General features: G+C 38.2%; 1 protein-coding gene across 1 annotated transcript; it reads right to left on the reverse strand.

The window, feature by feature from the left end:
* Window positions 1-216: 216 nt before the first annotated feature.
* On the reverse strand, window positions 217-12,948 carry LOC127418071 (protocadherin beta-15-like). The gene is made up of 4 exons (XM_051658446.1): window positions 10,239-12,948; window positions 4,359-4,417; window positions 3,729-3,847; window positions 217-2,221 (listed from the first exon to the last, which is right to left on the reverse strand). Exons 1-4 carry the CDS (start codon window positions 12,747-12,749, stop codon window positions 1,893-1,895), a joined length of 3,018 nt encoding a protein of 1,005 aa, XP_051514406.1. The 5' UTR covers window positions 12,750-12,948; the 3' UTR covers window positions 217-1,892.
* Window positions 12,949-26,733: the final 13,785 nt, after the last annotated feature.

Consider the following 26,733-nt stretch of genomic DNA (forward strand, 5'->3'; position numbering starts at 1 on the left):
AAAAATATATCCAGTTTATACCGCACAGCTTTCAGTAAGCAGCTAGTATTGCATTCTGAACATCATCAGTTCTCAAAACATTACCACATCACAAAGGCAGTGACTTTATTAGGTACTTCTCTAAAAAAAACGTTTCTATTTCTTGTAAAATATTAATCACAACACTGCAGATTTATTTCAGAAAAAAATATTTAATTATTATATTTGTATGTACACATACAGAATGAATGGACTTCACATCCTGTACTCCTGTATGAGGCAATAATGTGTCATTAAACCTGATCCAGCTGTTCCTTCATCATAAAGAGATCGATGCCGAATTTAATTTTGGTGGTTTCACTTTCTCAGCCATGAACACTGTGCAAAGGGTGTGCAGTCATCACATTATGTCTGAAATGATTGTCAAAGTAACAACAGTAGGAAAATATAATAAAAATACTCATGGTTTTCAGTATTGTTTTAAATCTAATGCCTTGTATTTCTCATAACACTGATATTCTAGTGGTGATATAACATGACTCTTGACCTTTACGCCTGGTGTGACCAAGCCAACCAATCAGACACCATACAAGAAAAATAAAACAAAATAAACGAGATAGTTCACCCATAAATTAAAAGCTTTAATCATATAATCACGCTTGTGTTGTTCCAACCCCATATGACTTTCATTCTTCCATGGAACACAAAAGGAGACGTTCAGTCACCTTTCACTTGTTCACCCTGAAAGTGAACGGTGACTGAGACTGACATTCTGCCTAACCTCTTTTGCGTTCCGCGGGAGAAAATAAGACATACAGGATTGGAGGGTGAGTAAATGATAACAGAATTTAAATTTTGGGTGAACTATTACTTTAAGATTAATTCAGCCCCTGATATAACAGGACAAGCGAACAGCAAGTAAATCTCTTTTCAGAACGGCCTGCTGCTCGTCTCTCCCCTTTAACTGAGCAGTACATACGTATTCAAGTTCTTTTAAATATCTGTATATTATCAGAGACATGTCCAGTGAGAGAGTCATTAATACGTTTCAGGTCTGTGAATGATGCTCCACAAAAACACACAACGTAAGTGAAAGATGAAAAGTGCATCTTAGAGTGAGTGTGAGCACAGCGATTGCAGACAGAACCATCATGGTGCTGCTGTGACATAAATGAACTTTCCTTCCTGTCACCTGTTAAGTAGTCTCAAATATAGCCAGATATTTGACTAGTCCAGTTTGCAGCTTATTCTGACCAAGAACCGCCCACTTAAAAAGGGAGAGGCCATCTGACCAGCTCTGTTTTGTTTAGGGGTTAATGGGACTGTTTTATGCATCTGTCTGTCTGAATACCACAATAATGGATAAAAAACTTGCCTCTGTGAACGGCTGTTAAAAAAAAAAAAAAAGAAATTAGCTTGAGACTTTGTGGTCTGTCCAAAATAAATTATTAGACTACTGATTATTTCATAAATAGAAAACAAGCAGAATAAACAGTTCTGCTCGTTAATATCTAGTTTGCTTGCTTCACTGTGCCTCAAACAATACTTTGAATATCTTTCAAAGATTTGAAGCCACGAACCTGGCAAACTTTGGCGGATCCAATAATACGTTTTCCACAAGCACTTGTAATATCAACGTGGTACTTATACTGATAAAAACCTCTGCGCTGTGACTCGTGGAAGTTGTGTTTCAGTCGGGAAACCTGATTGGAGCTTGCAATTTTCACAAGTGCTCTCTAGTTTTGTATGTAATATGCATCAGACAGTCAGTGAACGAACCAGATGGCCGATAACATCTGAGGCAGAGACTACATGAATAAATGCTATGCTTTGGTCATAATAAAGAGTCACTCCTCTTTTTGTCCATTATTTCATTACACCATCATCGCACCTCAGGTCCTTTCTCTCTTATTCTATTCGTTATATAAGTCATTGTTGATAACCTCCGTCCCCATGTCATCATGAGGGTCAAAGCTGCTGGGTGAGATGAACCTGTGTTTTTTGCCGAAGGTGGAAAAGGAGTTGTGGACGTCGAGCTCACTTCGGTAGTTGGGGCGCAGGGTGCAGAAGCCGGAGGGTGTGCCAGGGATGTAGACGTTGTGCTGGTAATCGGGTGGAGGATGCGGGTGAACCTTCGCTGTGGGCTGCTGCTGTTGTGGATGGCGGGTGGGGTTGTGTGTGGGGGTGTAATGAGGAGTCCACACCCTCTGAGAAACACCTGCTGGAGAATGCGTCCGGTTCTCTGTAGAGAGAGAAACATGAGAAATATTTAAAGGAATAGTTTGTCTAAAAATGAACACTCTGTCATTTGCTCACCCTCATGTTGTTCCAAACCTTTTTTTGCATATTTCTTTCCAAATATGGTCATTCTGAGGGTGAGTAAATGACATAATGTTGATTTTTTAGGTGCTACTGAAACTTTTCCTGTTTTTACTACTGTTGTGTAGGGTATTGAATCAGCAGAATAACAGCAGTACCCCATTACTCAGTCATGCTGGAACTTCAATGCAAAACTGCTGAATTTACTGACTTCATTGTCTTTCATTAGTATGAAAGAAAATAGCAATGACTCCACATACACAAGGGATCTGAGTTAGATTTATATTGTTAAATCAGAAAGAGTTCTCTGTCACTGACAAACATTGTAAAACAGAATACGATAAAGACATACAGGTGTTACAGTCTATTATATTGTAAGAAACATGTTATTTAGTCAGAGGACAAATTTAGCCTGGACATGAATGATCTATAGAAAAACATTTCACACACTTAAAGGAATAGTTCACCCAAAAATGAAAATTCTCTCATCATTTACTCACCCTCATGCCATCCCAGATGTGTGTGACTTTCTTTCTTCTGCAGAACATTAATGAAGATTTTTAGAAGAAGATCTCAGCTCTGTAGTCCATACAATGCAAGTGAATTGTGACCAGAACTCAGAAGGTCCAAAAAGGACATAAAGGCAGCATAAAATTAATCAATACGACTCCAGTGGTTAAATCCATATCTTCACAAGCGATATGAAAGGTGTGGGTGAGAAACAGGTCAATATTTAAGTCTTTTATACTATAAATCTCCACCTTTGACCAGCCCCAAACAGTAGGTAGCTAAATGTAAAAGTGAATGTCACTTCCACACCAGAATGTGGAAGTGAAAGTGTAGATTTACAGTAAAAAAGGACTTAAATATTGATCTGTTTCTCATTCACACCTATCATATTTCTTCAGAAGACATGTATTAAACCACTGGAGTTGTATGGATTACTTTTATGCTGCCTTTATGTCCTTTTTGGACTTTCAAAGGTCTGGTCACCATTCACTTGCATTGTATGGAACTACAAAGCTGAAATATTCTTATAAAAATCTTAATTTGTGTTCTGCAAAAGAAAGAAAGTCACACACATCTGGGATGGTATGAGGGTGAGTCAATGATGAGAGAATTTTCATTTTTGGGTGAACTATCCCTTTAAGTCAACATGAAATCAAAATTTACTTTCTTAATGCAAGTTCCTGGTCTTTCTGTGCACAATTCATCATTGCACTTTAATCAAATTTTATTTATTTTTTAAGTAAGGCTTTTTTGTCATAATCTTTCATTAAAATGCAAATATACCTCTGAATTCCCTTCCTTTTTGGCTTCTCCCACTTTTCACGATCCAATCAATGCCTAATAAATAAAATCAAGTCCTCCCCTACTTGCATTTCATATGAACTTTTAAAGAGGATCTGTTGATGTGTGGTAGAATGTACCTCTCGAGCGGTTTCCCCAAGTCCAGTACTGTCCTGCAGCCATTGGAGTCATATAAGTCTCTGGTTCTGCCTGCATGGCCTTACGCATCAGAGTGCCATCCATGTTTATAGAGTTACAACTGTAAATCAGGGACAAATAAAGACAACATTCAGACATACTACTCCTTAGCAAGTGAAGGAATTAAACTGAGCATCATACAAACTTCATAAACAGGCCATGAACAGAATTACCAGTTGCTAACTTAAAGAGATAGCTCACCAGAAAATGAAAATTCTGTCATCATTTAAGCACCCTCATATAGTTCCAAACCTATTTTACATTATTGTCCCCACAGAACACTAAAGGAGGTGTTAGGCAGATTGATAGCCTCAGTCACCATTCATTTTCATTGTTTGTTCACAAACAAATAAGCAATATAAGTAAATGGTGACGGAGGCTATCATTTTGCCTAACATCTCCTTTTGTGTTCCACAGAAGAAAGATAGTCTCTTACACGGTCAATGTGTTGAATAAAATCAAATAATTGTGTTTAATCTGTGTGTGTGTGTGTGTGTGTGTGTGTGTGTGTGTGTGTGTGTGTGTGTGTGTGTGTGTGTGTGTGTGTGTGTGTGTGTGTGTTTGTGTTTCACCTTTTCACAGAGGAGGTTTGGTTTTTGGTGAGTGCCCAGTCAGTATTTGCTTGCTTCAGCTGCAACAGAAAGAAAAGAAAAAAAAAGTCTTATTGACTGATTTTGGTATGACAAATATCTAAGACAAACAGTTCATATATTTATAGTAGCTATACACACAAACATAACTTTTAAGAGTATAACATTTCTACATTGAAAGGAATATTCCAAGTTCAAAACAATTTAAGCTCAATCGAAAGCATTTGTGGCATAATGTTGATTACTACAAAAAATAATTTCAACTTGTCCCAACTTTTCTTTAAAAACACACAAAAAGAATAAATAAATAAAAAAATAAAAAATCGAGGTTACAGTGGCCCCATTCACTTCCATTGTAAGTGCCTTACAATGGAAGTGAATGGGGCCAATTTATTTGGAGGCTTTAAAGGCAGAAATGTGAAGCTTATAATTTTATAAAAGCACTTAAACTTCAAACGAAGTTGTAAAATAGGATGTAACTTTACACAGAAAAGTTAAGTAATTTAAGTAAGAAATTTTATCATACTAAAATCATGTTAACACATATTGTTTGTGTTATGTGGCTATACTTTTGTATTTACAAAATACAATTTTGTTTTACAGTAAGTATTTTAACATTTATGGCAGTGGTTCTCAAATTTATTTTGAAACAACCAAAACTTTCGCCGAATCCTCCATCTGTTTTTAAATTAGGGTGACCAGACCTCCCCATTTTCCGGGGACAGTCCCGGTTTTTGACGGTCTGTCCCAGACTGGAGCTGTCCCTGGAAATGTCCCTGTTTTTATTGAGCGTTAAAAACAGTCCGCTAAGGGAAAATACATGGCAAGAAAGCCGCTATTGAAGCCCACCGGCAACAAGGTTAATCGTGTACTGTTCATTTTGACCAATAGAGGGGGCTGCTCGCTATAGCAGCTTTAAGGCATTCGTCTTCCTTTACTGATTACTTGTTTGTGCCAGTTTTTCCATTAAGAAAATCATCACCATCATTATCAGCTTCGAGGTGAGGCACAGGGGCATAGATTCCAGGGGGTAACCTCCCCCCCCCCCCCCCCCCCAGTGTTCAAACCAAACCTACACCCTTAGTGAGGCACATGCTAGTTATGTTATAAAGAATTTATACTGTTATGTATTATATAAAATTAATGCATTTAAAATAAGAATACAACATTAAAATGGAAAAATAAATGAAATGTATAATAAAGTATCTGCAAAGAACAACAATAAATGTAAGTCAGCACATTACAGCATTGATTATATTGCACCTTGCTGGGAAAGAAATGACTGAAAAGAAGCATCATAATGCATCAAAATAAAAGGTATAATTACGAAAAACAGGTCCATGAGATACCATATGAGATAACTGATAGAAACACTTAGGTGAAATAGTGTAATAATAATAATTATTATTAGTATTATACAATATTGAATATCTTTGTGCCATGACTACAAAGTGGAAAAAGTCCCTAACAATATGAGGCATCTAAGGGGGGCAATATTAATTCCAGGCCCTGATATTGTCCATAGTGTAAGTTTTTCATATGATTTCAGTTGTAATACTGAGGGAAATGGTAGTCAAGTGAGCTAATTTCTTTTGAAATTCCTCTGCCAGTTTTCCAGGTACCACGTGTCAGCGACAAGACTGAGGGATGAGAGGATGGTGATAGGCTGTCCAAGTTTCCTCATTAAAAATGTTTAACTCCTTAAAACATGCATTGTAATTTTGCAATATGTGAAGGAAATCATGAGCACTCCCAATGAAATGAAGACTCCAGTCATATCAGTAACCTTATAAAAGCTGTTTTATTCTTCATGGAGAGGGTCCGCACATGGGGGCTGCCATTTTATAATCACATGACTGGCCGAATACTTCTCGCTTAATCTCAGTAATCGTACTGTTATTTGACACTTTCACTTATTGATTAAGTAATCATGGCTGACTGTGAATACTACATTTCTACAATGTCTTCTGAAACTGACAACTATTGATTTTAAATGATGCTGCATCCAAGCAGCTGTCAGTGTAAGTCCAAGACGACACAAAGACAAAAGTTTCTGAGTGCACCTTTAACTCTTGTGCCTTATATATAAATTCTTCTGAAGCCATTCGATAGTTTTGTGTGAGGGCCGACTGAAATATTAGTGTGCAGTTCACGCTGCGGTGCCTGCTGAAAGTTTAAACAAGGCAGGAGAAAAGGCAGAGGTGAACAAATTGTGCACATTGGTTCTTGCATGTATTGTCACTATTTTTGCTGAATGTGTGAAAGTGATTTGAGAACAGGTCAGTTTTCCGCACACCCCTTACAATACCTTCACATCTCACACTTTGAGAACCACTGATATACAGTTCGGCCCCATTCATTTCCATCGTAAGTGTTTCACTGTAACTTTTGTTTTTTTATAAAAGGACGGACGAATCAAAATAATGTTTGTGGTGATCAACATTATACCACAAATGTTGTTGATTGAGCATACTCCTTTGACTGAAGTCCAACAGTCTGTTTATACGTTTTATAGTTTTATATGCATCCTTACATGTACACTGGCGGCCATATACAGATTTTGCTCTTATGAAAAGAAGTTGGTACTTTTATTCACCAAAGTGGCATTCAACTGATCACTATGTATAGTCAGGACATTAATAACATGAAAAATTACTATTACAATTTGAAACTTCTTAAACTACTTCAACGAGTTCTCATCAAAAAATCCTCCATGTGCAGCAATGACAGCTTTGCAGATCCTTGTTATTCTAGCTGTCAGTTTGTCCAGATACTCAGGTGACATTTCACCCCACACTTCCTGTAGCACTTGCCATAGATGTGTCTGTCTTGTCGGGCACTTCTCACACACCTTATAGTCTAGCTGATCCCACAAAAGCTCAATGGGGTTAAGATCCAGAACACTCTTTTCCAATTATCTGTTGTCCAATGTCTGTGTTTCTTTGTCCACTCGAACCTTTTCTTTTTGATTTTCTGTTTCAAAAGTGGCTTTTTCTTTGCAATTCTTCCCATAAGGCCTGCACCCCTGAGTCTTCTCTTTACTGTTGTACATGAAACTGGTGTTGAGCGGGTAGAATTCAATGAAGCTGTCAGCTGAGGACATGTGAGGTGTCTATTTCTCAAACTAGAGACTCTAATGTACTTATCCTCTTGTTTAGTTGTACATCTGGTCTTCCACATCTCTTTCTGTCCTTGTTAGAGCCAGTTGTCCTTTGTCTTTGAAGACTGTAGTGTACACCTTTGGATGAAATCTTCAGTTTTATGGCAATTTCAAGCATTATATAGCCTTCATTCCTCAAAACAATGATTGACTGATGAGTTTCTAGAGAAAGATGTTTCTTTTTTGCCATTTTTGACCTAATATTGACCTTAAGACATGCCAGTCTATTGCATACTGTGGCAACTCAAAAACAAACACAAAGACAATGTTAAGCTTCATTTAATGAACCAAATATCTTTCAACTGTGTTTGATATAATGGCAAGTGATTTTCTAGAACCAAATGATCAATTTATCATGATTACTCAAGGATAAGGTGTTGGAGTGATGGCTGCTGTCTAGATTTGATCAAAAATGACTTTTTTCAAATAGTGATGGTGCTGTTTTTACATCAGTAATGTCCTGACTATACATTGTGATCAGTTGAATGCCACTTTGGAGAATTAAAGTACCAATTTCCTTCCGAAAAAGCAAAATCTGTACATTATTCCAAACTTTTGGCCACCAGTGTATTTATTGCATTTTTCTCTAAAAGTGCTCTTTACCTTATAAACTTTTCTATCTATATTTTCTCCCTGGAGCTTGAATAATTTACACTACCGTATTGTTGTGCCTTTGATAAACTTTGAATTGATTTTGCAATGTTAATGAAAATGTTCCTTCAGCGGCACAAGAATATTGACTGCCTCTTTGAGCAATGACTACAGTTTCACGGTCCTCTCTTTCATCCTCTGAGACGCGGAGGGGGTGGTGGAGGAGGATGGGGGTTTTATTTATTCCATGTCAAAGAGACAGAGAAAGTATGGATTCCACGCTCTATTAATTCGCTAAGAGACTTTCATAAGGAGAGCTCCATGTAAGCTTATTATTAGAAGCGTTCTTCAAAATACCTTCCGCAGATAATGAGAACACTTCTTCAAAGGAACCCACAGCGGGCAGGAAATTAATTCCGAAAACGCATTTAACTGTCCGCCGCCAGTCAATTTAATTTCATTTCTTGTTTTATTTTTGAAACCACCGTGCGTTTGCGGTTTCCAGCACAGGCGGGCAGCTGTGGTGAATTTATAAAGAACTGTTCAGCTTTAATATATTCCCCAAAGAAATCCTCCTCAATAGCTCTTTTTCCCCCACAGAAAGCGACTGAACACAAGAGCTCTACGTCTCTTTCAGCTCTTTTTAGAGTCTCAAGGAAAGAATTTGCCGCTGCGCCTTATTTGAAATGCGTTGGCCATTGACCTGCCCAAGTGGAGACGAAATCAGGGGCAGCATATATAAAAGATTTTTCATGATTCTTCTATTTGAGTCCTGAGGGTCACAGAGTCTGTGGACATGACAGATTCCCTAAATGGGCGAGCTTATCACGTTTTTTTTTTTTTTCTCTCTCTCTCCATCAAAACCAGAAGCTTGTGAAGTTCTATTGACCCAAGGCAAGGTGACACTTCGCTCTCCAACAGGTCACCCTGACTATTGAACAATATCTGAAACAAGCACGTTCACAGCCTGACGTTTCCACCTAGTGGATATCAGCAGAATCTCTCTCTCCCTCAAACACACACACACACACACACACACACACACACACACACGAGAGGGAACCTCTTCCTCGCGTTCTGGTTTTCATTCCACTGGGGGGGAAAGTGACCGAATCTATAGGGGCGACACGTCTCCATCTGCTCCCTAATGCTTCCATTTCCCAGCCCCATTACGGACGAAACCAGTTTGCGTCCGTGTGTCATTGTGTACTGGATAATTAGCCTGATGTATGTGTGTCTGCCCTTGAAACACCGTTGACAAAGGTTGTCTGTCTGTGCCTACATGCGAAAGAAAGGAATAAGAGAACTAAAAAAGCGACAGATGCGACGTTATGCATTCATTTAAGTTAATGTAACTGTATTAAAACAAAAGAACAATATATATATATATATATATATATATATATATATATATATATATATATATATATATATATATATATATATACATGGATTCATTTCTAAAAATAACCCGTTTCAGAGAGATTTTATTCTGTTAAGGACACAGAAAGGAAGGATTGGGGAGAGTGATAAAAGACGCGCATTGTTCTCGGTTTCTCTGGAGGATGTTGCTGCTGTCTCGTGACGCTCGTTCACTCTCAGTCAAGGTCATTGATTAACTTTAAAGGTATAAATAAAATAATTAACACAATAATTAGTCCTCTGGAGGTGTTCTTATAGGTATTTATAACTAATCGATATAATATCAATTAATCTCTTTTACCAATATTAGACAGTTTTTGCATAAATGATGCGTCCTTAAGAAAATGACTTATACATAAAGCTGATACATGTCTATAAATATAAAACTATAGTTCATCTGAGCATATGTACATATTCAAATCCAACGTGTTTTTAGGAAAACGCATATGCCATTTTTGTAGTACATTTGGTACTGTGTTGCATTTATGTACAAGTATGCGCATTTTATTGTATTTGTTCAGTTAAATCCATTTGTTAACACATATTTCAAATATTTATTTTGCATACTGCCATGTATCCGATTTATGTATGGGAATACAGATCAACTGACAAACTCAGTTAACAAGTTCTTGTTCAATAAAGTGAAAATGGAGAGGAATAGAAGAATTCAGAATGATTATTTTTTTTACCTCGTTCGGTGTTGTCGCTCCGTTGTTCACGGATGAGCAGCGACTCTGTGAGCTCAGCGCCAGGTTGTCCGCTCCTCTCGCCGTGTTATTCCTCGGTGTACCGGGACTGCAAGGCTTGAGAAACATAAAGTCGCTCTTTGCGGATTCGGGCGTCAAACACACTTTGTAGCAGTAAGCTTGAGACAGGTTTCCAGAATTGCTGTTTACCTCCACGCAGTTCGTAGGCACTTTCGCGCCGCTGGAGATCTGTAGGTTGATGTTGGACTTTTTGAACACCTCGGCGGGCGGCTCCGGTTCGAAGCTGCAGCAAGCGGCGCCGAGCGAGGAGAGCGCGTAACCGCTGAGAGAGTCCCGGTCCTTGTAGCATTTCACGGCCGCCAGAACGATGATGGCCACGAGGAAGATGAGCGAGACGGTGCTCAGTGAGACGATTAAATAGAGCGCGAGGTTAGACGGAGGCTGGGGGCTGAGAAAGAGGTCACCGTAATCGGACAGAGACTCCGGTACGCTGTCCACAACCGACAAAATGATGGACACGGTGGCCGAGAGCGGCGGCTGCCCGTTGTCCTTGACGAGTACGACAAGTCTTTGCCTTATGGCATCTTTTTCCACGAAACGTCGGATCGTTCTGATCTCGCCGGTGTACAGAGCAACGCTGAACAGTCCGGGATCCGTCGCCTGGAGCACCTGATATGAGAGGCGAGAGTTTTGCCCCGCGTCTGCGTCTAGCGCCGTAATTTTAGCCACGATGTACCCAGCGTCCACCGACCTGGGCACCATCTCAATGGCTACGGTGCCGTTTTTCGGTAGCGGGGACAGGACAACCGGTGCGTTGTCGTTCTGATCCAAAACAAAAACATTGACAGTCACATTGCTGCTGAGCGGTGGGAAACCGGCGTCCTGAGCCTGTACGCAGATCTGAAAGTTCCGGAGCTGCTCGTAATCGAAAGAGCGCAGCGCGTAGATGTTGCCGTTATCGGAATTAATGGATACATAAGTGGACACGGGCATGCCCTGGATCTGACCTTCCAGGATGGAGTAGGACAAATAGGCGTTTTGATTAGAGTCCGGATCGAATGCGGTCACCGAGCAAATGGATGCGCCCGGGGCGTTATTCTCAGTCACATATACAGTGTATGAGGGCTGAATGAAGCGCGGTGGGTTGTCATTAATGTCAGACACTTGAACCAGAATCGTTTTCCTGGTGGATAGCGGCGGCGAGCCCAGATCTCGCGCCGTGAGTGTGATGTTGTACTCCGAGACGGACTCTCTGTCGAGAAGCTCGCTCGTTACAAGTGTGTAATAGTTTTTAAAAGAGGAGTGCAGCTGAAACGGCACATTTCCGGGAATCTGGCAGTCCACAGCACCGTTCTCACCCGAGTCGTGATCCATTACGCTGATCACGGCTATCACCGTGCCCGCTGGCGCGTCCTCCTGAACAGGTGTTGACACAGAGGTTAATATGACCTCGGGCGCGTTGTCGTTCACGTCCAGAATATCGATAAGTACTTTACAGTGCACGGCCACGGCGGAGGGACCCTTGTCTTTCGCTTGCACGTAGAGCTCGTACACGCTGGCCTTTTCGTAGTCCACTATCCCCTTCACCCGAATCTCACCCGAGTGAGAGTCCACGCTGAACAGCTCCCGCACCTTCAGAGGCGCGTGTCCGCTGAACGAGTATGTAATCTCACCGTTGGCGCCCTCGTCCAGGTCCGTAGCGTTCAGTTTGAGCACGAGCGTGCCTCTCGGTGCGTTCTCCACCAAGCTGACCCGGTATACGGAGCGGTCAAACACCGGCACGTTGTCATTGGCATCCAGCACAGTGACCGTAATCTGAGCGGTGCCCGAGCGCAAAGGAGAGCCACCGTCCACGGCCGTGAGCACCATCTCGTGCGTTTTCTGCTGCTCTCGGTCTAAAGGCGACTGCAGTACGATTTCGGCGAATTTGCTCCCGTCGTTACGAGTTTGAATGTCCAGCACGAAGTGCTGATTTGTGCTCAGCAAGTAGGAGCGGAGAGAGTTCGAGCCCACATCCAGATCTTGCGCGCTCTCCAGTGGGAACCGGGAGCCCGGCGCAGCAGACTCCGTAATCTCCAGATTAAACTCGCTCCACGGGAAACTGGGCGCGTTATCGTTGACGTCCAAGATTTCAACCTCAACCCGGTACAGTTCCAAAGGGTTTTCAATAACGACCTGCAAGTGCAAGAAACAAACGGGACTTTGTTCACACAGTTCCTCGCGATCGATCTTCTCATTCACGAACAAAATCCCGTTCTCCAAATTCACCTCTAAATATTGTTTTCTTGCCCCGGACACAATACGGAATCTCCTCGAAGACAATTTGGCCACATCCAAGCCCAAGTCCTCGGCGATATTTCCAACAAAAGCACCGTGCTCCAACTCCTCCGGAATGGAATACCGAATCTGCGCCAAAACCCGGTCCAGGGCGCACGCACACAGTAGCAGACACACAACCTGCCCTGCAAACGTCCATCGCCTCCTCCGGTCCATTTTCTCCAAGGCAGATACTCTCAGCTGCTTTCAGTGAGCTGTTTCATGTTTAGTTGTCAAAGCTTTAAACATTTTACAGAACAATGCTGGCTCACAAAACTGACTAAAAGTGATTTAAAATGCTCTGTTTGCAAGTATTGATTTAAAAGTGAGTGAACATCCACAGCAAATGTGGTGTCTCTTGTGTTGTGCGCTTTGCGCGTAGCACAGGCAGTGTGTGAGCAGAGGAGGCGAGCGCTTTGATTTCCCAGTGTGTTCGACGCTTTGAGGAGTGTGTGTGGGGGGGGGGGGGTGGGGGGGAGGCATCGTATTGGTGGACGACGATATGAGAGCAGGGGGCATAATTACTGTACCGACACATTTAACTCGCCGGACGTGATCATACCGAAAAACTAAGACTGTTAATTAATGATTCTAATTAATACGGGATGCAGACACAGATGAAACAGATGACCCTTTCCTAGAAGCCCCACGCAAAGAAAAAAAAAAAATCCCCAAAACTCAAAATTCCCCCCAAAAAGTTGTACGATTATAGTACATTAAAGTGGTTAAAAGGTGTTTTAAACGCTGTTGCAAAAATCACCCATTAGTAGCCTATGTCTAAATTTGGCAATGACTGCTCGTACCCCTTCAGAATATAAATAAATACACTGTTTGTAAGTATTAATGCTGACATATTTTCGCATATGAACCGTCGCAACAAAGCTGATCGGGTGATTTATAAGATTATGGATTGTGGAAGTTATTGTTTTGATGGAACACAGCCGAATCGTGTCTTCTGCTAGAGTGACACATGTTCGCAAAAGTCTAATCTTTCATTTTCATGGATAATTCTCGTGACTCTCTAAAACCATCTTAAGCACCAGTCCATGCTGCGCGCTCCCAACGAGCATCCTACGAGAAATGTTCCAATTAAGAACGAGCACGGTCTCTCTCGCGCACGTGCGCGCGCGCACACACACACACACACACACACACACACACACACAGAGAGAGAGAGAGAGAGAGAGAGAGAGAGAGAGAGAGAGAGAGAGTTTAATACTGAGGAAAAGGCTCCAATGTCGCTTTCCAGGACTTTGGTGCTGAAACAATTTTTCCCAGTTCGATTACGTTAGCTGTCAACTCATCAAGCGTCTCTGTCACTTTCATTCAGTTCATTTAGCACTTCACAAAGCATTACAGATTGGGTTCCTTTAGTTGAGAGAGAGAGAGAGAGAGAGAGAGAGAGAGAGAGAGAGAGAGAGAGAGAGAGAGAGAGAGAGAGAGAGAGCTTAAACCAACCTGCGGTGTTATGCTGGTCTTGTCTGGACAACAAGCTGGTCAGGATGGTCTGGTTTAATTTTAGAGGCTCTGGGCAGACAGAAGGCCAACTAGCTAAACCAGCTGACCACCCTGCTGGGTAACCAGCTAGACCAGGTGAACACCACCTTTACCAGGCTATGAGAGCTAAACCACGTTTACCTAACCAAGTTGTTAGGCTGTTTTAAACCGTTTTTGTCAGCAGGGATAATCTTACATTTTCGGACCTTTTCGGGAGGTGAAATCCTCCAGGCAGGTTTAAATAACCACAGAATACAATCTGCTGTCAGACTTAACCTCCAGCATATGGTAAAGCAGCAGCAGAAATGATGACATTTGAAATAAATAAATAAATAAATAAAGCAGGAGTTCCTTCCCTCTCGACTTCTTTTTAATTAACGGAGAGAAGGATTAGTGCCCGGCTATCCGGGATCAGCCGTTCTCCAACAGAAGAATACAAATGTTTTCGGATAAATAATCCTCGGCGCATCTCACGGTGCCCGTCACATTAACATGCATTACACGAGCCCTTAAACCCCGTTTCATCCGCCAGTTTATTGTCCACGGGGCGCCAGTGCCATTACTTTCAACACGAGCTCCATTTAAACTTATTCACGGTAACCTTGCAAAAACCCCTGTCGGTCTCTGCTGAATACTTTAGAAGGAAAAGAGACAATAGAAGAAGGTGAGAGTGAAAGAGACATTGGACCATCATTTTGATAAAATCTCTACAGGGCTTATAAATTTGAGATTACATATCCCTAAACAAAACACGCCGGAATGGCAACAGATCACCAAATGCATTTTAGAAATGCATATAGAAATAGGAAAATGTCATCTAAAATGATCTTTGAGCGCTCTCTACTGCTCTTGTAGTGGTGTTACACATTCATAATAAGTTAATAATTTTTTTTCTCTCTCTAAATGAAAAGTATAAAGTCTACGGCAAACAAAATTACTCGGGATTCAAAAAGACTATAGGAAAGAGATATTTAAACTGAAAGGATATCTGAATGAAATAGCTTTAGAATTAATATACAGGCCAAATTAATTCATTATATACTGTAAATATTTAATTGAAGAATTATTTGCCTTTAATGCAATAAAAAATAGTCTTGTAGTTTTCCTCTAGTCTTAAAATCTTCATTCTGACACATTGATTTCATTAAAAGGGCTTTAACGGGAAGATGAAAGGACATTTAAGATTTTAGCGGTGAATTGACCCCAATATTACACATATTTGACCCCCATGTACCGTCCAAAATATTCAAAAACTGCTTACAAGTAACCGATAAACCACAATGCATGTATAGCAACAGAAAATGAATAAATAAATAAAACGCTGGACAGAGCCCGTGGTTCGATCTCCAGCCACCGGTTTCCCGATAACCGTGAGAAGATGATTTTCAGTTGTCAGAAGTAACCACTGAGCTACACCAACGCGATGAAATCTGAACACAAAAGCTTATAAGTACTTCACAATGGAAAACTAAATGGTTTAAGATTATAAATACAAAAAGTAAAGCAAATATCACGATAGGCCGACATTATAATAATTATGATATGATTATTATCACAGCCCACTGAGCCCAGTTAAAATCAGGCTACTATTAACATTGCATTAGTACTGACACATCAATTTGACCAATTTATCCTAATGTTGAATATTAAGCTTCATGTTGTCCACACATTTACAACACATCTTGTAATTGCCCCCAAGTGCGAAATAAAGTTACAGAACAAAAGACTAAGGTTTTTATGAAACCATAAAGTCAAAAGCGTAGGACGAAGCTCGTGAGTCGACCTCAGGCTGCCCAAGTCCCACCCCAACCATGAGGGGACATGTGACAAACTGAAGTAACCGCTGAACTAAACCAACACGCAATGATATGCGGAACAGAGACTTTAAACACGCAAAATCATCACAAGGAGCTTCAACACCATCCGTAATGGAAAACGAAACTACACAGTTCTCAAAGACAGCAAACTTTCTATACGATTATTATAGCCTAAACAGTAAACCAACAACGACTACATCCATTAAAACAAGACACACGATCATACTTCTGATCATTAATATATGATTAGCATAATAAAACAATTTAACACAATTTAATTTCTGCTTCAAATCGATACACGCTTTCCGGTTGATTTACACGGTCTTAGTGCGCTATCTAGTGAACATATCTGGTTAATACAACTTCACAGATAGGAAAGTGTTCACATCATCTGTGAACGAGGAGTTGTGCATATTAAAACATAATTTAACACACGACTATTCCACAATATTATATGCTACCTTTTCCAAACTCTTAAAAAAGTACAACAGCAACCATCAATTCGAGACAGGTAAATTATAACAATTATATAATATGTATAATTATTATAATACTTCAATTATAATAAAAGTTTATGATTTGAGACGACCTAAAACCATTAACTTAACTAACAAAAAAATAGCAAAATAAACACTTAACATGCGGTATTGGTTTTCTTCGTCTTAAATAAAAGTTTTGACACAGCAGTTTTACTAATTGTTAACTAAATAGCTATCAAAAGCTGCATAAAAATAGCAAGTACGAAAGAAATGTAAAAAAAAAAAATTATCTTTATATTGGCCCCATTCTACACCACACAGGCCTAAACTTGGGATGCCTGTTAGACTCCTGTGCAATCCAAATATTTAAAAACTTTTTGTATAATATCAACAGAAGACTGCAATTTTAAAACATGCAACAGCATCCATCAAGACAAAACACGCTTTAAAAATGTGATAAAACTCGTTCATGCAGAATAGGTTTTTTACTCTCTAAATATAGTCACACAGTAAACTAACGTCTAATGCAGAGGAAATACTTTCAGTAGTGTAATGAAGTCTATTTTAAATTGATTTTTATTTTGTTTTATTTTTTTATTTTTTTATTAAAGAAAATGCTTTAGAATTGTGTGCATTTATTGCAGTTAAAATAAAGTCTTAGTAGTTTTCTTCTACTCTTAAATTGTAATTAGGAAATAGGGAAAAGCTTTTAAAATATGGAAGGAAGATGTAACAACATTTTACAATACATAAGTCATATTGCGCGTCATATTTTGACTCTAAGATTACACGTACACTGTAAAATTTCGTAATTTTAACGGTAAAAGACTGCAAAAATGCTACAGTAAAAAAACCGGTAGTTACCTTAAAATATACCGTAAAAAATGTTAATATATTACAAAGCTAATACATGTAGTTTTACGGTAAAATGTTGCAATGTTTTATTTATTTATTTATTTTATGTAAAAAGTATGATTTTCAGAATAATTAACAGTAAAAATGTATGTTATGTTTAACAAGAGAGTACATGTACTTTTTAGGATAAATTATTGTTAAAAGTACGGTAAAAAAACAATAATCAATATAATTTCATTATATTTGATGGGAATAGTTGTTTCTTCTTATTTTTAATATCAGTTATGTACATTGGGGTGTTCTGTGTTATATTTAATGTAGTTTAGTGTTTACTGCATTATTTTAATGTCACATGTGTTACCCTGATGGTGTTTAGTGTTTGTGTGAGTGACACTGAGCACTGTCTCTACATGTTTATTAGTCATTGCTCCTGGAAGAGTCATTATTGATGAACTTCATGTCATCATGTGCTCTTTAGTAATTACTACGGTGATAAACAATTCATTATAAAGTAAAAAGCAGATTTTCACAGCTTCAGAAGGTTAATATATCAAGTTTATTATTTAATAATATAAACAACGGTAATGCACTGTAAAATATACAGGCATCAAAAATACATCCTGTAAAGCCTGAAACATAGTTACCGTATTTTTTACGGTGAATTTCTGGCATTCACACCTGCCAGTTTTTTACCGTAAATTTAACAGGATTTTTGTTACCGTGTAGGCCTATTTGACCCTTATGTGCCATTCAAAATATGCAAAACTATTTACAAGTCAAAGAAAAAGCACAAGGTATTCATGGCCAGAAAAGAACATTAAAACGTTGGATTTTATTTACTGATTGTTGATAACCATGAGAAGTTCAACCATCAGTAATCAGAAGTACCCACTGAGATAAACCAACCTATTGACTGAATGCCAGAGACTTTAAACAAACGAATCCGGTTGCTTTACATGGTCTTAGTGTGCCATCTAGTGAACATATATGATTAATACAACTTCATAAATAGGAAAGCGTCAACAGGATCTCATGAAAATGTATTACATAATTTACGAGTCGGCTGTGTGGTCTTGCACCATGTTGTTCGCGTAAACTTGTAGGACTTCATCACGTGCAAATTCCCGGATGTCTAATGCGGAAGTAAGTGAGTTCCGCGCAGGAGGTGTTAAGGACATGCTTATTAATATTATGCCCTTACCCAAACCCCTTATCTAGACTTGACCAATCAGTAGAGTGTGTAAACATGATAGGAAGCTGTTGTGTGTGACAGAAGCAAGTAATTGTTGTATTAGATGGAAACGATGTCCAGCGACGTCATTGGCTGTAGTGAAAGTCGTAGGAATTCAAACAAGTGCAGTCGCACGATATCATACGAATTAGACAAATTTAGAAAAGTCGTACGAATCCTGACGATTTCGCCGTGAGAGTGTGTTGGAAAGTGTTTACATCATCTGTAATCTAGGAGTTGTGCCTTTTAAAATATAATTTAACACACAAGATTACCGAAAACCTGTACATTTATGACTATTCCATGACATTAAACGAAAGTAAACAGTATGCTACTCATTAGAAAAAGCCACCTTGTCTGAAATCATCATTACAAAAAATATAAAAGCAACCATCAAGACAAGGTAGGTACATTATAACAATTATATAGCCTAATATGTATAATAATTACACTTCAGTTATTCTAAACATTTAAGATTAGCATTAGGCTTTTACAAACATTTATTAACTGATTAACTATTAACTAACGAACATAAAATAATGAAATAAATGCTGTATCATACTGTATTAGTTCTCTGCGTCTTAAATAATAGTTCAGTCAAATCAATTACAATTTATTAACTAAATAACTGGCAAAAGCTATGTAAAAATAGCAATTACAAAAGAAATGTATAGATTTTAACGTCATATTGGCCCAGCCTATTATTAGACTCATGTGCAATTCAGAATATTCAAAACTATTTGTATATGGTACAATGAAGCTAAAAGCACACCTAAAGGAAAATATGCTTTCTGGTCACAAAGTGTGTAAAGATTGAAAAAAATTAATAAAAAATAAATTTCTTTTTATTGAATATTGATGGAGCAATATAATATGTGTGAAAAGAAATAATGTTATTTTGAGTAAAAAAAAAAAAAAAAATTTAAAAGGCGGCGAGGGAGACTTTTACCCCACACCTGGGGCAAAAGGCCTTCAGGGGGGTTATAGTGATATCGTGTAAACTGTCAACTTATGGAAACACTTTTGAGACAGCAAGATGCTTTTCTTAGTAACAAATTAAATTATGCTTATTCAAAATAACAAATTCAGAAAATAGTTAACCATTTTCTGTTCATTTCAATCACATTTGACATTTCAGAATATCTCAAGTTTTCTATAAACAAACATTGTGATTGGATCAGTCAATCTGAGCCTAGAACATTCTTCATAACAAATCTATTTGCCCCAAAGGGGTAGTTCACCCAAAAATGAAAATTATCTCATCATTTACTCCCCCTCATGTCATCCCAGATGTGTATGAGTTTCTTTCCTCTGCAAAACACAAATGAAAATTCTTAGAAGAATATCTCAGCTGTGTTTGTCCTCACAATATAAGTTAATGATGACCAGAACTTTGAAGGCCCAAAAGGCAGCATAAAGGTAATCAATACGACTCCAGTGGTTAAATCCATATGTTCTCAAGCGATATGAAAGGTGTGGGTGAGAAACAGGTCAATATTTATATAACTGTTTAAATGTAAATCTACACTTTCACTGCTACATTCTAGTGTAGAAGTGACTTTCACATTCAGCCACCTACTGGTTGGGGCTGGTCAAAGGTTGATATTTACAGTAAAAAAGAACTTACTGTAAATATTGATCTGGTTCTTACCCACACTTTTCATATCACTTCAGAAGACATGGATTTAACCACTAGAGTCGAATGGATTACTTTTATGCTGCCTTTATGTCATTTTTGGACCTTCTGAGTTCTGGTCACCATTCATTTGCATTAAATGGACCTACAGAGCTGAAATATTCTTCTAAAGGTCTGCTGAAGAAAGAAAGTCATACTTATATGGGATGGCATGAGGGTGAGAAAATGATGAGAGAATTTTCATGTTTGGGTCAACTATTCCTTTAAGTAAAATGATGTGTCGTATGTGTTTTATATATACAGTACTGTATATATTTATATTATCATATATATGTTTTTTTTCCTCAAAATACTAGACAAAAGGCTATTAAAATATTACACGTAGTTGACACTTATGTGCGAACTAAGTGGGAAAAAATCCACGAGAAAAAATAAAACGTCGGACAGAGTCCAGGGCCGCAGGTTTCCCGGTGACCATGAGAAGTATGATGTTGTATTAATCAGAAGTAACCACTGAGTTAAACCAGCTCACAGACAAAATAGCTAAAAACCGAGTTTAACACACAAGATTACAATGAGCTCATGTGTATTGCACAATAGAAAACAAAACCAAACGGTTCAAGATAATTATTACAAGAGTAAAACAATCATCAAGACAAGATAAGCCAACATTAGGCTATAACAACTGCAAAAGCATATATATGAATATTTGTCGTATATAGGCTATGCTTATATATGCATATTTCAAGTTTCATAAAATTTACTATTACAGTAACATACTGTAGATTTATGCCTATTCCAACTGACAACTATATATAGTGCTGTCCAACTTACTCGTCTTACATCATTTTGACATCAGTTTCACAAAGTTAAAACTAAAGTAGAAAATAATCTTTAAAACTGAAATGAAAGATTTTAGCCTCAATATATATATATATATATATATATATATATTCATATATTCAATTGACTTAATTAAAATAAACTAAAGCAACACAATTCTACAATATTTTGTCACAACTTGATTTCATTGCATTCTATCCATTTAAATTTGTAAAATGAAAGTTTACTTAATCCATGAGATTGTATTTTTGATTTTATATACATAAAGAAAAGAGATTTTATTTTAGTTCAATTCAGCTAGTTTCTTTCTACACAGTGTTTGTGTTGAGATTACATAGTAATTTTAAGTAAAGAAAACTCATTTCAGACATGTTGAACCACTGTCCACAATTTCATCATGTTCAACCAAAGAGCTATTTTTATAAAAGTTGGCTACACTTTTCTATCTTATTTTACATGTATTGTGGCATGACTGACCATTTATATAAAATATTAAAAGTCTCTGAAGAAAATTCCAAGATTTCTATGATGCTACTGTAGAAACAAATTGGCAAATAATACGTGAAAATTAGATTAAGATCATTGGCAAAATTATATCTTGATTTTAGAGCAACACAACTAAACCATTTTGTATTAAGAGGCTGTGTGTGTGAATACACTTACAAAAAGTAACATTATATGTTAACTGTTAAAATGTTTTTGGACCCTATAATGGTAAAACAATTATATTGGTTTAATTATCTTACCATTCAGGGGGGGGCTGGGTAGCTCAGCGAGTATTGACGCTGACTATCACCCCTGGAGTCATGAGTTCAAATCCAGGGCGTTCTGAGTGACTCCAGTCAGGTCTCGTAAGCAACCAAATTGGCCCGGTTGCTAGGGAGGGTAGAATCACCTGGGGTAACCTCCTCGTGGTCGCGATTAGTGGTTCTCGCTCTCAATGGGGTGTGTGGTAAGTTGTGCGTGGATCGCAGAGAGTAGCATGAGCCTCCACATGCTGTGAGTCTCCGCGGTGTCATGCACAACGAGTCACGTGATAAGATGCACGGATTGACTGTCTCAGAAGCGGAGGCACCTGAGACTTGTCCTCCGCCACCCGGATTGAGGTGAGTAACCGCACCACCACAAGGACCTACTAAGAAGTAGTAGGAATTGGGCATTCCACATTGGGAGAAAAGGAGATAAAATAAAATAAAAAATAAAAAATCTTACAATTGAAACACCTTAACATATTGTATATTCACATAGTATAAATATACCATATGAATATATAATGCTATTTTTATTGAATATTTGGTTACATTATTGATCTTATTACTACCCGATACCATCAGTGAAACATGGTTCAACAATCTGTTTTAGGGGTATCTTAGCAGAGGAGTAACTTTGTGCTGACACTATCTATAACTGTCCAACAGAGAGCAGCAAAGACCACAGTATCTCAGTAGAATCTGTGTAGGCTGTTTTCACAACTGCAAAAGTTGTTACTACAGATATTGAGAAAACTGATTACTGCTGGTGGGAGAATTTCTGTGAGTGGTATGTACTTATTGCCTGTTTTCTGTGTCTTCTGTCCCCAGAACAACCACAGAATGTTGAGCTTTAGTTCCTCATAAGGTTCCTCTCCTTCTCTGAGTTACTTCAGTGCCACAGTCTCTTCGTGTTTGCTCACCGGAGGTTTGGATCTGTTGCTGTTTATAGCATCCCTGCTGCCATTAAAAGCTTGTTAAAAGTAAAGCTCAACCAGACTTACAGAACAAACAGAAACATTAGTGGTCTTTTGAGTCATCATGAAATCAAAATGTACCCTATTTACTTTTTAAATCAGATTACAGAGGTAAAATGAGTTGCGAACAGTGTTTCACTTTGACTTCAAGCACAGAGGTGAGATCATGGGCGGATTAACCATATGGGCAATTGGGCGAGTGCCCAGGGGCACCAGGACTCCAGGGGGCACCAACTCAGGGCCGTCTAAAATTAAAGGTTTAACCCATTCGTGCGCAATAAGTTTCATTTGTAGCGCTTGGAAAATCCACAACTGATGCTTATTAACAGCGTCGCAAAGAAGAACATGTAAAATGAGTCACGAAATTCCGAGTGCATGGTCAAGGACGTGTTTTCAGGGTCGAGGAAATGTTCCCTCTGTGCTGCGTGCCACTCGGGGGGCTGCACTCAAGAGCCACGAATCATACTGTAGTTTTAAGCATTGTTCGCAAAAACAAGAGCAATAGGAATGGAGAGGCAATCAAATAAATCACAAGATATTAGTCTGTTTGCCTCCAAGTATGTGAGTATTTGATGCTTGACTTATATTGTAGAATGAGCTTAAAGATTAGCTTTGACTCGGAAAAACTGAATTCACCATGTTTCTTAGAGAAACACCATGCGATGTGCTCCTAATAGGCAATTCACTGTGTTTTTTCAGTGGTATATTCTTAAACCAGAACAATGTACATTAATAAAAATCATTTATTAAAATGTATTTATTTACTATATTAGTGTTATTCTTTGTGCATATTATTTGGTCAGTTGGAGTTTCAGAAATGGCTATAGTAAATCTTAACATGAATATTAATAGTAAAATTCTGTCATTGGTTATGGATATGGGATTGATTATTTTGTCCTCCCTTATGTTTTAGTTGCTGTCCTTGTTAAACACTATACAATTAAGGCAAGAAAGTTTCAAGGAGATTTAAATTTGCTCGATGCTAAAGGTTAGTCTCAATCCCACAGAGCAAGGCAGCAGGCATGATGCATATTGCATCAAAAATGGCAAGAGCTGGCAGAAACCTTGCATGGCCATTGCCCAGGGGCATCATAAAGTCTTAATACACCACTGGGTGAGATAAACGTACAATTTATTTAAATGTGTAAACCTCATAATATGTTGTTGTAAACACGTGACAGAAGCATTTACCATAAAAATAATATATGTTTTTTCTCTCACCCCTCCACAAATCAGTCACTAACAAAGAGACATTGAAGAATCAACTTAGTCTCAGATGTTTCTCATGAAATTCCTAAAAAACAAATAAATCAAGAGTTAGTAATATAATCAGTGCTGGGTAGATTACTTCACAATTGCAGTCCGGTACTGATTACAAATTACATGACTAAAATTGCAATCAGTAATGTAATCTCTTGGATTATATTTTTTAGATAATCTTAACTGATTATTTTGGATTACGTTTGGGTTAGCTCTGACCTAACTCTTGTTTATTTGATGTCACATGCATTTAATCTGGAAAATCTAAACTACAGTATTTTGATATAATGTTGCTCAAATGCATTTATGAAAACTTACTTAACATGCTATTTTTGGCCAAGATGGCAGAATCAATTATAAGTGAAGGTCAATGGATATGATGTAGACATAATATTTCACAGCTATACATCAGCAGTATTTAGTAACTTGCATAATTATTCGTCATGAAAAGGAAAGGTCTAACGTATATCAGCGATAGGCTGATTAAGAAAATAAATATTTAAAAGATTTAAAAAAGAAGAATTAGGGCATCAATAAATTATGAGCAATTTACTGCCGTTGCCTGATAAATGTGTAATCATGTAATCCATCAAAAAGTAACTGTAATCTAATTAGGAGTATTTTAAAATATAATTTAATCAAGTTACAAGTACCTTGATTTTGTAGTCAGGTTATGTAATCCAGATTACATGTAATCCGTTACTACCCAGCACTGAGTATAATGTAGATATCATAGTTCAGATCATTTGGTTTTAGAAGACTTTGATGAGAACTGTTTAAGTTCATATTGAGATCTCTGACTTTTGATTGCAGCACAGATTGAGACATTGAGATCTCTTCTGAAATTTAAGAGGAGACACATGTGAGATTACTGGAGTCTTTTTCTCAGGAAAATCTACAGTGATGCAGAAGATTTCAGCAAAAGTATAAATTTGCACTCCATTTAGGACAAACAACTGAGATATTTGGGAGATCTCATTTGCTATTTTTCTTTCCTACGGGTACATGAACCAGAGAGCAGTGTGTGTGTGTGTGTGTGTGTGTGTGTGTGTGTGTGTGTGTGTGTGTGTGTGTGTGAGTGTGTGTGTGTGGCCGAGCGAGTGTGAACACCCCCTGTGGGGTGATAGCCTGTGATTGCAGCACCAGATGTGAAAGAAAAATGGGCAGAGAGAAAGAGAGAGAACATAAAAGATTGCAAAGATGGAAACAGAAAGGCCCTGTTCTTAAAGACTGTGAGCTGCCTTGCTGTCTATGACCTACATTGGTAGCTGCCTTCTAAAGCAGCATCCTAACTGAAATGGAACCCATTACTAATTTGGAACACTTTACATAGGCAGCAACTTGTGTGTTATACAAATAGCGCTCCTCACATGAAGCACACAGGAGACTCAGCTCACAATTGCTTTTATATAAAGAGTTTAAAAGTTTTAAAGGGGTCCTGATATGCCTTTTTTCCCCCCATTATTTTAATGTTCCTTGAGGTTCACTTATAATATTATTGAAGTCTTTATGCACAGAAAAAAAACAGTTATTTATTTGTAAAACGTGATCTTATCCACCCTCATTCTGACACTCTGTCAGAAGAGCTCTGTTTTGGTGCTGCTTCTCCTTTAATGTACCTAATGTAAAGTAGGTAAAGTAGGCGTTGATATATTGTTGTGGAAGCGGTCAGATGCAAATGTCTTCCACAGTGTGACATCATAATGTGGAGGAAGTAGAGAATGAGTCGTTTTGGCCACTTGGTTTCAACAAATGGTATTTTTGCAGTGAGGAGGAAGTTTGATTTCTGAAACTTACAGTATGTTTTTATAGTACAATGAAATCTTATATGTTAAAATATCAAGGAAAATCTGATTGCTCTTGTCATGACCACTTTAAATATAGTGTTTATTTATAGGACATTGCACAAAATCAAACTAATATTTGGTCAAACACTGCATTTTATTTAGTTAAAAAATATATATATATATTGGGCCTGGGTAGCTCAGCGAGTATTGACGCTGACTACCAACCCTGGAGTCGCGAGTTCGAATCCAGGGCGTGCTGAGTGACTCCAGCCAGGTCTCCTAAGCAACCAAATTGGCCTGGTTGCTAGGGAGGGTAGAGTCACATGAGGTACCCTCCTCGTGGTTGCTATAATGTGGTTCTCGCTCTCTGTGGGGCGTGTGGTGAGTTGTGCGTGGATGCCACGGAGAATAGCGTGGTTCTCCACAAGCGCTACGTCTCCATGGTAACAACTGACACGGAGGTAACTGAGATTTGTCCTACACCACCACGAGGACTTAGAGTGCACTGGGAACTGGGCATAACAAATTGGGGAGAGAAAAAAAAAAAAAAAAAAAATATATATATATATATATATATATATATATATATATATATATATATATATATTTCGAAATTTAAAATCAACATTTCTTTCGCCATCTTGGATGGATTTGCTCATTGAGCATTTTAGAATTGCCTTCTACATGCAGGACACGTGCAATGCTTCCTTAGAGTTTGGCCTGAAGGATATGTACTAACTAAATGTACTGAGTTGCTGCATATATAGACCTAATTCAAGCTAGCGCCATCTTGGATTTTTGACGGGAATGACAACGAGGCTGTGAGGGATAGATGTTCAGTCTCTTTGATGGGCTGTACTGCAGTTTAAAGTGTTTTTGGATCGTTCCGCGGACAAAACATTGACAAAATATCTGTCCAAGAACATTCAGAATACAAGGAACTCCAGAGAACATGAGTTGTGGATAATCAGATGTGATCTAGGAGCTTAATTCAGCTTTATATATTTTGTGCTATTGAAGAGATGGTAAG

The sequence above is a fragment of the Myxocyprinus asiaticus genome, chromosome 27 (genome assembly GCF_019703515.2).
Source record: "Myxocyprinus asiaticus isolate MX2 ecotype Aquarium Trade chromosome 27, UBuf_Myxa_2, whole genome shotgun sequence".
Classification (NCBI taxonomy): Eukaryota; Metazoa; Chordata; class Actinopteri; order Cypriniformes; family Catostomidae; genus Myxocyprinus; species Myxocyprinus asiaticus.